Genomic DNA, 13,056 nt, shown 5'->3' with positions numbered 1-13,056 from the left:
AGCTAACACAGGGTATATTGTTGTCACTGTTGTCTCAGCTGCTGACCCAGCCTGCGTGTGTTATGATTTAGGTCTAACAGCTAGAATAACATCCCAAAGAAAAAGCACATCAAGGCAAACAGGACCAGGCAACCCTGCAGATTGGCAGGAGGTGGGGTCCTGGGGCGACGGATCCTCCCAGGCGCCTCCTGCCTTCGGAGGATGTGAGCCCTACAAGGGAACGCCAAGCTCTGGGTGCCAGCAGTTGTCCCAACATCTCTGCGTTCCCATTTCTTGACCGTTGTCTGGCTCTACCCCAGTAGCCCCCACACACGTGCCAATTTCCTTTCACCGTGTCAGGTCCCCAATGCCCCCACACACCCAAGCCTCAGCTTCGTTCTGTCCAAAGCTCCTACGGCCCTTACCTGTCCTCCCTGCCTCCCTAACATCGCACCACCCTCAGCTGCCGCTGCTCTCTCGCGTCACACCCACCCACCAAAGTGCCATTTTGTTCGGCATGATAGTGGGCCCCAGGGACCCGCTGGCAAGCTGACTACATCAGAATCACATTGATTCCTCAACCAGCATCCCCAGTGGAGACACTGAGTCTCTAGGGCTAAAGGAGAACCCAGAAATCTGTATCGTGTCCAGAGCTTCCTGGGTGATCCTACTGAGCAGCCAGATGTGGAAATCACTGCCCTACAGCCCCCAGGCTGGCGTCAGAGGTGCATCCTGGCACTCACTCCTCTTGTTATGTTTCCGTTCCTGCAGGAATGGGAAAAGAGCAGGGAAAGGTGGGGAAGGCAGGGGGGGGGGGTATCTCTAGCCTCCTGTCCCCCTGCTCACTGTGGCTCCCATCCCCAAGGAGTTCTGTGAGGCAGAAGCTGCCACCAAGGAACAGGGCTCAGAGGCAGATCCAGAAGGGCCGCTACCAAGGAATAGTCTGGAGGGTGGAAACACCGGGGGGCTTTTTTGAACATGAGAGACATTATAATGGGAAGGAGAGGGGTCATCAGGATTTACTTCTAAAGCAAAAGAAGGGTTAGGGTAAGAATGAAAAGAAAGAACCTGCACACAAGAATGGGTGTTTACAAAATTCAGTTTGATGACAAAAGTTTGAGATTTTTGTTTGTTTTAATCCTCACATGAGGATATGTTTATTGATTTTAGAGAGGAAGGGGGAGGGAGGGAGGGAGAAAGGGTGGGAGGGATGGACAGAGGAAGGGAGAGAGAGAGAGAGAGAGAGAGAGAGAGAGAGAGAGAGAGAGAGAGAGAGAGAGAGATGAGATAGAAACATTGATCAATGTGTCCTATATGCCCCCAACCGGGATCAAACCCAAAACCTGGGTATGTCCTCTGACCTGGAATGGAACCCGCAACCTTTTGGTGTACAGGACAACACTCCAACCAACTGAGCCACCCAGCCGGGGCTGAGGAGATGTTTTAAATCATTTTTTCTTCTAAAACTCTGCCCCCCAGATACTGTAAGGTGGTCAACTCAGGAAAACTCACTGACCTCTGGTCTGAAGGTCACCCTGTCCTGCCTCCCTCCTGCTCACTCAGTGGGTTATGAGCAGCACTGAGCTTGTACAGCATGGATTTACCCCGGGGGTCAGAGATGCGGGGTGGGGAGCGATGCCTCTCTGCCTGGGGGCTCCCTCTGTCATGAGATCAGGTGATCTTTCATAACAGGCCATCCGGCCTAGGAGGCCTAGGAGGTTTGCTCCGTGTGCCTCGCAGCCACAGGGTGAGGGGGACCCACACATTGCTGGGGAAACTGCCCGGTGTCCACAGAGATGTCTGTGGCTGCCCACATGCTGGCAGGGGTGCAAATCCTGTGCTTATGAAGTTTTGTAAACTTGGGCTTGGGAAGAAAAATTGTGACTTGGCAGTTTACCTCACCCTGAGGGGGACAGACTATGACCGAGTTGGGAGGAGAGGTTACTGAGAACAGAGGCGAACGCAGCAGGGGGCTGCGCGTTCAGAGTGCGAGGTCAGATGTGATGCCTCTGACTAAGGCCCCCTCACTGGGAGCTTGGCAAGCCCAGCTCTCTGCACAGCTGCTGCCTGACAAGCCTGCTGGGATAGGAGGAAGGAATGGGGTCAGAAGAAGGGCTGAAGGAACCAGCAGAGCAAGCTGTTCTGTTCCCACTGCAGGCGGCCCACTCCCGGCCTGTGCCAGGAGCCCTGGTTTCTGGAACAAAGCTCCAATGTGTCTTTGGCTGGGGCAGGAGACTAACCAAGAATGAAACAAGTGTGAGAGACCCTTGGGGGAGTGTGGGCAGAAACGAGTTCTGTGGGGGCACCAAGGAAGAGAGAGTGAGCTCTGGGAGGTACAGAAAAGATGTTTTCAACTTGGAGTCCAACCCCAAGGATTTTATACTTACTATTTTTAGGAGGGCAATAGTGTGTAATGGAAAAAGCCTGGGTTTGGGAGTCAAAATGAGCTGGGATAATTTACTAACTCTATTAACTACTAGCTGTATGATCTTAGGCAAGTCACTTAACCTCTCTGAACCTTACTTTTCTCATCAGGAAAATAGCAATAATAATAAATTAAATAATGTATGTAAAATGCCTAAGATAAATATGAGTTCCCTATCCCACCTTCTGGAATAATAAAAAATAGCCACTAAAACTCTCAAATAATTACTATTCTTGGGAAAATGAATATCATGGTGATTAACACAGCAGACTCCAAAAAACTACTTGGTGTAAAACCCAAGCTCCCGCACATGTTAGTTTTGTGATTTGGAACAAATTTCTTCAGGTTTCTAAGCTTTAGTGTCTTCATCTGTAAAGTGAGGCTAACACCTAACTCCCAGGTTTAGTAGGACGATTCCACTGAGTCACACACTCAGTAAAGTGCCTGGCAAATAATAAACACATAATCGAGATGTCAGCTATTGCTGGTTTGTTGTTGGGCTGCATTTTTTTAAAAATATATTTTATTGATTTTTTACAGAGAGGAAGGGAGAGAGATAGAGAGTTAGAAACATCGATCAGCTGCCTCCTGCACACCTCCTACTGGGGATGTGCCCGCAACCAAGGTACATGCCCTTGACCGGAATCGAACCTGGGACCTTTCAGTCTGCAGGCCGACGCTCTATCCACTGAGCCAAACTGGTTACGGCTGGGCTGCATATTTTTAAAAAGCAACCCACCTTTCGGTGATGGTGAGGTCCCATGGATTTATTAGCAATTACTAAGCAATTCATGAATCAGACAGTGTGCCCCGTAGCAACTAAAAGGGCACTCTGATGGGCTTGTACAAAATAAAAGTTTCGCCTAGGAAGAAGGGCAGGGGAAGGAATCAGTCAGCAAAAGAAATGGGCCAGGATGTCTTTTTTGGTGAAAGGTTTTTACCTCGCAGATTGCCTCTTTCTTCTATAGAAATTACCTCATTGGTCTTGATCAGAAAATCCCAGACAGGTTGATCAAGATTATGTTTCTAAGAGAGTTTGAAACTGCAAATAGATATTTAATCTAGGTTTGGTATCATAGGATTTTAGCACAAGTGACACCATTTTGGGCCTGCGGTTTTCTCTTTAATAGTGGTTTTGGCCCTAGCTGGTTTGGCTCAGTGGATAGAGCATGGGCCTGCAGGCTGGAGGGTCCTGGGTTCAATTCCAGTCAAGATCACATGCTCGGGTGGTGGGCTCAATCCTCAGTAGGGGGTGTGCAGGAGGCAGCTGATCAATGATTCTCTCTCATCATTGATGTTTCTATCTCTCCCTCTCCCTTTCTCTCTGAAATCAATAAAAATTAGAAAAAAATTAGTGGTTTTGCTTGTTGCTTTTCTTATTAAAGTGAAAAATCATAAAGGTACTTTATTGAAGAAACACAAGAGGACTTTCTTGGAAATAGCTTGTGCTTGCAGAGAGAGAACTGGAGGGTAAATGTGTTCTCACAGGGTCTCTAAAGAACTCGGCAGTGGGTGTTTGGGATGCCTATAATGTCAGTGAACGAAAATAGTTACTTGTTGTCTGTCTTCTAAACACATATTAATGACTCTGCTTCCACATAACTGCCTCTTAGAAACAGCTTCACCTGTCTTCTATTTGTGCCTCCGTATCTGCTCTCCACCCTTTTCCTGCTGTTGTGCCAGGGAAGGCTGCCCTGTCCGATTGTACCAATGGACTCCCTCGCCTCCTTTCTGTCTCCATGGGTTCAGGCAGTGGGAAGTATCTGCAGGAGACTGGAGGCCAGAAGATTTCCCCTCCGGTCATTATCCATCCCGTGGATCATTTGTCCTTGGATAGGGTTCTCATTAGCCTGAAGGAACAAGTGACTTGGTTCAAAACCCTGTCATCAAGGCAGCGGGGTTGGGAGAGCCAGTTAGCAATAGGAATGTGAGAGGGCTGCATCCTTTGAGCAGGTTTCCTTCTCTTTTCCCAACGGTTAAGAAAAAGAGACAAGGTGGTGTCACCTGCCCCACCTCCCACTCCACAACGAGCCAAAACATAATTGCAGTTTTCAGCTCCTCCCAGGAATGTGACCTTAAGCCAGACTGGTTTAGAGTCATCTGCCCTCTAAAGACCCCAACTACCCCTTCCTACGAAAAGGTGACCCTGCCAGAAACAACCCTCTTTTCTTCTGCTAATAACGTCTCCACCCTGCCCAGTGTCTGCCCACAAAAACCTTCCAGTTTGTACAACTTCTTGGGCCACCCTTCTGTTTACTAGATGGGATGACACCCAATTCATAAATCTTAATTTAAAAAAAAAATTTTTTTTTCAATAAAGTTGACAAACATTATTGTATTTGTTTCAGGTGTATATGAGGTCCCATAGATTTCAATGTACGATATCAATTTTTAAAAGACTCAGTGGTTCCAACCTCCTCCCTAAATAAATCCTTCATTAGAATCATTTAGCAGAGATTTAAAAGGTTCAACAAAGGCTCTTTGGACACCCTACCCCCCAGCCCATGCCCTTACCCTGCCCTTAACAGAGGACAGTAGGACTGACAAAAGGAAAGAAACAAGTGCCCGGATAAAGCATGCACTGCACCAGCGGCCGTTCCTCATGGGGCGGAGACAAGCCCTGGGGAGCACCAGGGCAGGCAGCAACCCCCCTGCACACAAAGCCTGGCAGGAAAAGAGGGAACCAGATGACCCAGCACTGCCTCTGCCTGGGTCCCCACTCCCACGCCGAGTGCTCGCCGGAGAGATGTCTTTGGTCTTTGTGTTGGCTAGCAGGAATTTGTACCTTTCTCAAGTGCCAGGCAAATGCCAGTTGGAATTATCACACTTCCTGGGGGGTGCCAACTACATTCAATTAGTGCTCTGGCAGGGCATCCACCCTGCAGGGGTTGCTCTGCTTGCAGACAACAAGGGCCTCACTTCAGCATGGGGCCAGGACCAGGCAGCTAACAAGGCAGGCAGCTCGAAAGCTCAGGGCCAAGCCAGGCCCTTGAAACTTCATGCTTCCTGCACAGCCTGTGCTGGCTGGGAGTGGAAAGATGGTATCCTGGAGAGAGGATTTACAAGAGGTCTTATTCCCTCTAGTAACCCAGACACAGAATGATGACCTTATTAACTCTCAGCGTTTAAAGCTATCTGGTCCCCCTTCTTTATGTTTGCTGGAAGATACATGCACACACACACACACACACACACACACATACACACAAATGGGGACTTTGCCTTCAAGAGGTTATAAAGTATGTGGAATTTTTATCATTCAGACCTGGATTCCAGGTGCAGGTGCAAGGACAGAAAATTCTTTAAGCTCTTCAGGCCTTCATTTCCTTATCTATAAAATAAGGGTACCTCACTGACCTGCCGTGAGGATTAGCTGAAATAATGCATGTAAACCTCTTAATGCCAGAGACACTGTAAGCACTCAACAGTGTTTTGCGGTAAATCGCTGATCAGGACAAACAAGGCACTGATCACAGAAGCCATAAATCCGTTCCAGAAATGCTGGGCCCTCTCTCCTTTTTCTCCCTCAGCCCACCTGCCTGTCTCCTGGCCTGAACATGTTCCCTCCTTCCCAGCCTGACCTCCAAACAAGGTGGGATTTGTGGCTCAGCTGCTCCAGAACCTCGATGGCTCCCTCCGCTCTGCTGCCCAGACCTGCCTGCTGCCTACTCTCCATCACAGCCCTTTGGTTCCAGATAAGCCATAGGGCTTATGAGCCACAAAATAAAAGTGCACTTTGTTTGGCCTGCCGCTTGCTGTGTGACCTTGGGCCCCGTTTGCTCATCTGTGCAACGAGGAGTTTGCACTGCATGACCTCTGGAGCCCTTTCAGCTCCAATGGCCATGACTCAACAGTTTGTGGCTAAAGCCGACTGCAACCCTGCGCCCCACTGGAGATGACGCAGCAGCCATCTGTAGCGCTGTTGTGACTAAGACGTGGGAGGGCGGAGGAGGAGCTCCTGTCCCACCAGCAGACCATGGAGAAATACCCAGGGCGCGAGGCTACTGGACTCCATGAGGCTGTTCCTGACTGCGGAGCCGGCAGCCCTGGTAGGATTCAGGATGGAAGAACTCCTAACTCTGCCAGGCGGCTGGGAGACTGGGGATAACTGAGCTGCTGTATCACCCCAAATTCCGCGCAAGGGGGAGCCACTGCCTCTGCGTGAACTGAGTCGCCAGGAGGGACTGTGGACGCGAGTGACACTCCTTTTCTCTTGCTCCCTCCCAGCAATTTCAGTGACTGCGCTGGTGCCTCGCTATTTAAAATGTTTGAACCGCCACCCACTTGTTCTTCAGGGTCCCTGTCTTGGGCAGAGAGCCTCCAGCACGGAGGGAGGCTGTCAAACTTGTGCGCATGCTCCCGGGGGAAGGCAGGCACCGAGCTGGTAGCACATCTCAGGGTTCTCGGGGAGCTCCCCCACACCCCGGCCTCCACAAATGGCAGCCAGACAGGAGATAAGGAACCCGCCAGAGGCAGCGGCTTCTTGCTTCAGGCCCCGCTTTACAAACCCCTCCAGCCAGCAAGCAGCACCGCCCCCTCCCTGTGAGGGCCGGAGGAAGCTGGCGGAGGGGAGGGCAGGGGCGGGGCCTCTTGATGACCAACAGGAAACTCAACACCCGCCCAGCTGGGAACTGGACCTAGAGATGGGCCTTCTGACAGAGGGAGGGAGCCAGAGGGGGCTGATGGAGGGTTAGGAAGTAGAGAAGAAGCTAGGTGTGAAATATGATGGCCAAGGGGAAAAGTGCACAAAGGGGATGGAGGTAGGTAGGGTCCAGCCGGTGAGCAAAGGCTGTAAGTGACATATTTGCCACTCCTGAGAAATATTACTAGGGCCTCAGGCCCCCCCCCCCCCCCCCCCCCCCGGCTTCCCTGGCAGCTGTGAGGCAGCTGCCAACAGATGCCTGCGATCTTCTGGCCCATGGTGGATGCTTTTAGGGTTGGGCCAGGAGCAGGGCTGGCCCACAGAGCACAGGGAAGGTCTGTAGCTCCAGCACCTCCAGAGCCACAGGACAACCCATGTCTGTGGCTTCTTACCTGGGGATCCCACAGACGTGTGAGGTTTGGATACAGGTAAAACTGAATCCCTTGGGCTGCCCCAGGCAGTGTCACCCCTCGAATTAACAGGACCACCAGCATGAGGTAAGGAAATGTGGCTGTGAAGTACACCACCTGGCCAAGGGGCAGATGAGAGATAAGAAACCTGTGAGTAGGAGAGACGGGGCTGGAGGCCCAGCAGTGAAACTGCAGTCAGGAGCTCCCCAGCTACAGAAGAGGTCAGAGGAGTTCCCCATCTGCTCCTACCCTCTCACCTCAGTTCCACCTCCCCTAACTGTGAGCCCAAACCTCTCCGTTCCCCTCTACTGCCTAAAGCACTCACCCGCCCTCAACACATACCCAATAAATATTTGTTGAGTGCCTGAGTGAACTTAGGCATTCTCCCAACGGACATGTTGGAATTATGTCGAGGGATGTCAGGTATGAAAAGATCTGTAACACATGATCCCTGTCCTCACAGAGCTTACAAGCTTAGTGCAACCAGATTAGGAAGAATGCCTTGTCAGAGGCCTCCAAGGCAGGAGTCTGGAGAACTCAGAATGCCCTTCTAATTCCTACACACCCTAGGGCAAACAGTTCCCCCAGCTTCTCAGGTTGATTTTGAATCATGTTGAGACTAATGATCTTATTGGAATTCCTTTTCCAAAGAAATGTTGGGCTAGGGAGCCATGAACTATGTTCTATTTGCAATATGCCTGCATATGTGGTATATTCCAAGGTCAAATTTTTCTGCAAGTGTCCTTCTCCACCCACCCACCCTCTCTCTCTTCCATTTAATTTCCCCAAAGAGCAGAAGGATTTGGGATTGAACTCAGGAGAGGCATAGAATCAAAGGGGAAGACATACAAATCTTGGTTGGGTCATTCCCTCCCATCCCTGACTAAGCTACAACTTAGGAAACTCTTGGGTAACTGAACCCCCAGTGAAGGCAGGGAGTCCTGGGATGGGAGGGCCAGGAGCTCTCTAACACGGACCTTGCCCGTGGACTTGACCCCCTTCCAGATGCAGAAGTAGCAGATGACCCAGGCAAGCAAGAGGCATATGGCTAGTTCCCAGCGCAGGGCCCCCAGGTGCTGGATGCCATCAGAGATCTTCAGAACCCGCCTCCTGGGGAGAGAAGGTTGAGCCAGGCTCCACTTTGCTGCCAGCCTCCATTTCGTGGCCCTTGTATCTCAGGCAGTGGAGCCATGCCTCCCAGCTCTTGTCCAAAGGCTTGTCAGCTCTTGTCACCTGAATCCATGAGGCTCTCCTTTGCCCAGAGATGGGGGTAGATAGAAAGTGAGGCAAATATAAACTGCTTCCAGGTAAGTTTGCTCTGGGAGGCTGAGTACCAATTTAACCGGGAGAAGGAGGTGCAAACGCATTTTCTCAACCAGGGTTACAGGATGTTTTGATAGGAGGAATTATGCCCTATCAGTGGTTCTCCATCTTCTGGCCCTTTAAATATAGTTCCTCATGTTGTGACCCAACCATAAAATTATTTTCGTTGTTACTTCATAACTGTAATGTTGCTACTGTTATAAATCGTAATGTAAATATCTGATATGCAGGATGGTCTTAGGCGACCCCTGTGAAAGGGTCGTTTGACCGCCAAAGGGCTCGCGACCCACAGGTTGAGAACCGCTGCCCTAGATGAATGTCAGTATTGGGGAAGGGAAGTTAAGAGACAATGCACATGCAGCTGAAGAGAGGAGGGTAGTTAAGGGTGTGGACACACGTGGGTGTGCACTAGCTAACAGGGGGGTGGACATGTGGGAGAGGAAAGGCAGGAGAGCTGCAAACTTCTCATCTCTGAAACCTGTTCTGCACTAACCACAAATATGGACACAACAGAAAAAAGCCGCTGACGTGACAGGGCCACCAACGAAGGAGATAGAAAATCTTGCGTTGTAGTCCATTGGGAGTCACTACTGGCTGAGCCCATCCCCGTGACCTTCCAAACACACAACCCACAGTGGGGGATAAAAAACGGGCCTCACTTACTCCCAGAACTCGATGACAGGAGAGGTGGCATTCTCAGAGGTCACATTCAGGGAGCCATTGGTCCTCTGGAACTCCACACAGTGTTCTACTCATGGGTCCCAGGGAAGGAAGCAGAGAAGAATCATTAACCAGTATTTGGGGTGAAATTTCAGGAGAATGGAAGTGAGGTATCTGGAAGGAACTGGGCTGAACTTGTCTCTACGAAACATCCTTAAACACGTAACCTCGACAAGCCCACGCCACCCTCTCCCACATGCTTTTACTTGTCAGTTTCTAAATGTTTGGGTGCATATTCTTACTAAAGCGTGATCAGATGGCATCAGGAAAGACACACTTCAAAGTACACAAATACTCCCAGGTAAGTGTTGTGTGTAAAGTCATAACTTTTGAAGAATACTAAGAAGGCTTCTAGGGACGTTACGCATCCAAGTCGCTAAAGAGCATGGGGACAGGTGCAAAAAAGCTCTGGCTGGAACCCTGGCCCTCTCTCCAAGCCTCACATCCCTCATCTCCCAAATGACATGCGAACATCCCTTTGTAGGACCGACAGGGAATCAAATGAAAACATGTCAGTAAAGTACTCAATAAGCAGTAGCTCTTAGTTATTTGTCCATAATTTTGGAGTTTCACAAAGCATGTCTACAATATTTTTTCTATTTTATTAGTATAGTAATCTTCAAAAATATTAAGACAGATAGTGTTTTCCCATCGTACACATGAAGAAAGGGAGTCTGCTTAGAAATGGCCTGTCTTAGTTTGTAAGTGACTGAGGGCTAGAATCCAGCCCAGTGAGCTGTGTATGTTCCATCTTCAAAATACCTAGAATCTGACCTTTCTCATTATCACCACTGCCACCACCCTGCCGCAGGTCACCACCATCTCATGCCTCCCCACTCCAGCCTGTACTCTTGCCTCCCTAATCAAATCTCCATACAGCAGTCAGAGTGACACTGTTAAAATGTAAGTCATGTTTTATGTCACGCCCCAGTTCAAAACTCTCCAACAGGTTTCCTATCCCACTCAGAGAAAAAAGCCAAACCCCTATAATCACCTCCAAGGCCCTATTTAATCTATCCATCACCTCTGGCCTCACTTCCCACTGCTGCTACTCACCTGCCCCAGCTACACCACCCCTGTTGCTCCCTGGGTGCTATTGGCACTGGTGCCCCAGGGCCTTTGACAGGGAGTCCTTGCCACCTCGTGTCTGTCTCCTGTTGTCTCAGTGGCTCACTCCCCATCCTCCTTGGAGCATTACTCCTGTCATCTTCTCCATAAAGCCTTCACTGATGACCCATTTAAAATTACACCCCCCACCCCTAAAATTCCTAAAACCTCCTCCCTGTTTTATTTTTCTCCACAGGCCTTCTCACATGATAACTATTATTTCTCATTTATTTTGTGTATGGTCTGTCTGTCTCCTGTCACTAGGATGACAATTCCATGCAGGCAGGGACCTTCATTTTTATATGTTACCACATCCTCGGTTCTTAGAACAGAGTTGGAGTTCAATAATATATGTTGGATGGCAATGCCAGTCAGCACTGTTTTCACTAGACATGTCACTTTCCTCAAAGCTTCAGCACACCAAGCATTTCACCACGGCAGGACAGGCCATCCTGCACTATTCAAGATGCCCGGCTCGGAGTAAAACCAGACTCACTAGGAGAAACATCCAAAATGTCAGGGAGCAATAGACTTGGGTGTTGCATTTGCCTCAGAATTGTCTCAGAGAGACCCCACCCCCAATCAAACTAAAGGCAGGCCTAAAGCAAAAGTCCTAGGCCACCAAAGAGTCACACAATTTTACAAGAGGAACTCCACTGAGATCTGGATAAAGTCACCATCTGACAAGCTGGTTGTCAAGGGTATTTCAGTGCACATAGATGGAAGGGAGGAAGGAAAGAAGGCAGGCAGGAAGGTAGGAGGGAGGGAAGGAGGGAAGGAAGGAGGGAATGAGGGAAGGAGGGAGGGAGGGAAGGAAGGAGAGAGAAAGGGAGGGAGGGAGGAAGGGAGGGAGGGAGGGAAAATATATCACATAAAGAAAATATTAGAGATGGCGGCATAGGTAAACACTGGAGATTGCTGTCTCACACAACCACTTCAAAAATACAGCTAAAAGACGGAATGGACAACATCCAGAACCACAGAAAGGCTGGCTGAGTGGAAATTCTACAACTAGAAGGAAAGAGAAAAGCATACCAAGACTCAGAGGAGGTGCGGTGTGGAAGTAAAATACAAAGGTGCGGAGGTGCATGCAGAGAGGGCTGGCGGCTGAGGTCACGATTGTCTTTTTCAATCGGGAAGGAGTCTCAGGCTCTGACCTCCAGTTCCAGGCAAGTCTCTGGGGAACCAGACTCATACGGGAGAAACGGGACTGTCTGGCATCGGTCGGAACTCGAGGGCAGCTTTCTCTCAGAGGTACTTGAAACGATTGCTGGGACACTGAGAAATGGGCCTCTGAGAACAGGACTGAGAGCAGCCATACTGCTCACTGTGCCTGCCCAGTTGATCCCCTGGGGCTCCGCCCCACCCAAACCTTGCATGGAGGCTTTTGCATATGAAAGGCCCAGCCCTTTGTAATCTGAAAATTACTTAACAAACTGCAGCTGCCCAAGGCCCCAGGGCAACTTGCATTGCTTTACAGCTGGATTCTGCAGGGTAGCCTCAGACAGAGGCTAGCTTAGCACCTCCGTAGATCCAAGAGCCAGTGTACCGAGTGGTCAGAGTGGGACCATCCAATTATAACTCCGCAGATCCATAAGGGACACACTCAGGGGGCAGACTCAGTGAGCACCAAAGCCCCACTGAAGCAAGTCATGCTCCATAAGGGTGTCTTCAGCACAGAAGTTCTCCCACCGTAGACACAGCTGATTCTCACAGCCAATTGGCCTGGAGGTCAAATCCTCCCAGTGTTACCTACAACAATCAAGGCTTAACTACAACAAGACTGTGCACAAAGCCCACAAAGGGGTGCACCAAGAGTGTCTACCTCAGGTAATTGGGGAGGCTGAGCCACCAGGCCCTAGAGGACACTTAGCACAGAAAACCACTTTATCAACACAGGGAAGCATAAAAAATGCCAAGACAAAGAAACAGGACACAAATGGAGGAAAGAAAACTACTGGATATAGAGTTCAAAACCACACTTTTAAGGTTTTTCAAGAACTTTCTAGAAACCGCCAATAAATGTAGTGAGATCCTCAAGAAATCTAATGAGACCCTAGAGGTTGTGATAAAGGACCAACTAGAAATTAAGCATACACTGACTGAAATAAAGAATATTATACAGACTCCCAACAGCAGACCAGAGGATCGCAAGAATCAAGTCAAAGATTTGAAATATGAAGAAGCAAAAAACACCCAACTGGAAAAGCAAAATGAAAAAAGAATCCAAAAATACAAAGATAGTGTAAGAAGCCTCTGGGACAGCTTCAAGCGTACCAACATCAGAATTATAGGGGTGCCAGAAGATGAGAGAGAGCAAGATATTGAAAACCTACTTGAAGAAATAATGACAGAAAACTTCCCCTACCTGGTGAAAGAAATAGACTTCCAAGTCCAGGAAGCGCAGAGGACCCCAAACAAAAGGAATCCAAAGAGGACCACACCAAGAC

The 13,056-nt window shown here is 49.4% G+C and overlaps 1 protein-coding gene across 2 annotated transcripts in view; it reads right to left on the bottom strand.

Annotated features, from left to right (window-relative positions):
* The window catches only part of SLC6A13 (solute carrier family 6 member 13), a gene marked incomplete at its 5' end in the record, with an annotated part of 49,863 nt that overhangs the window by 7,840 nt on the left and 28,967 nt on the right, over positions 1-13,056 (bottom strand). For both annotated transcript variants that reach the window (XM_081083659.1, XM_081083660.1), the window contains 3 exons: positions 7,439-7,573; positions 8,434-8,566; positions 9,443-9,527. In XM_081083659.1, coding sequence (XP_080939785.1) covers positions 7,439-7,573; positions 8,434-8,566; positions 9,443-9,527 — 353 coding nt within the window. The remainder of the gene's footprint in view (positions 1-7,438; positions 7,574-8,433; positions 8,567-9,442; positions 9,528-13,056) is intronic.

This window comes from Myotis nattereri, assembly GCF_964212035.1.
Source record: "Myotis nattereri genome assembly, chromosome: 2".
Lineage (NCBI taxonomy): Eukaryota > Metazoa > Chordata > Mammalia > Chiroptera > Vespertilionidae > Myotis > Myotis nattereri.
This window is presented reverse-complemented; position numbering and strand designations above follow the sequence as displayed.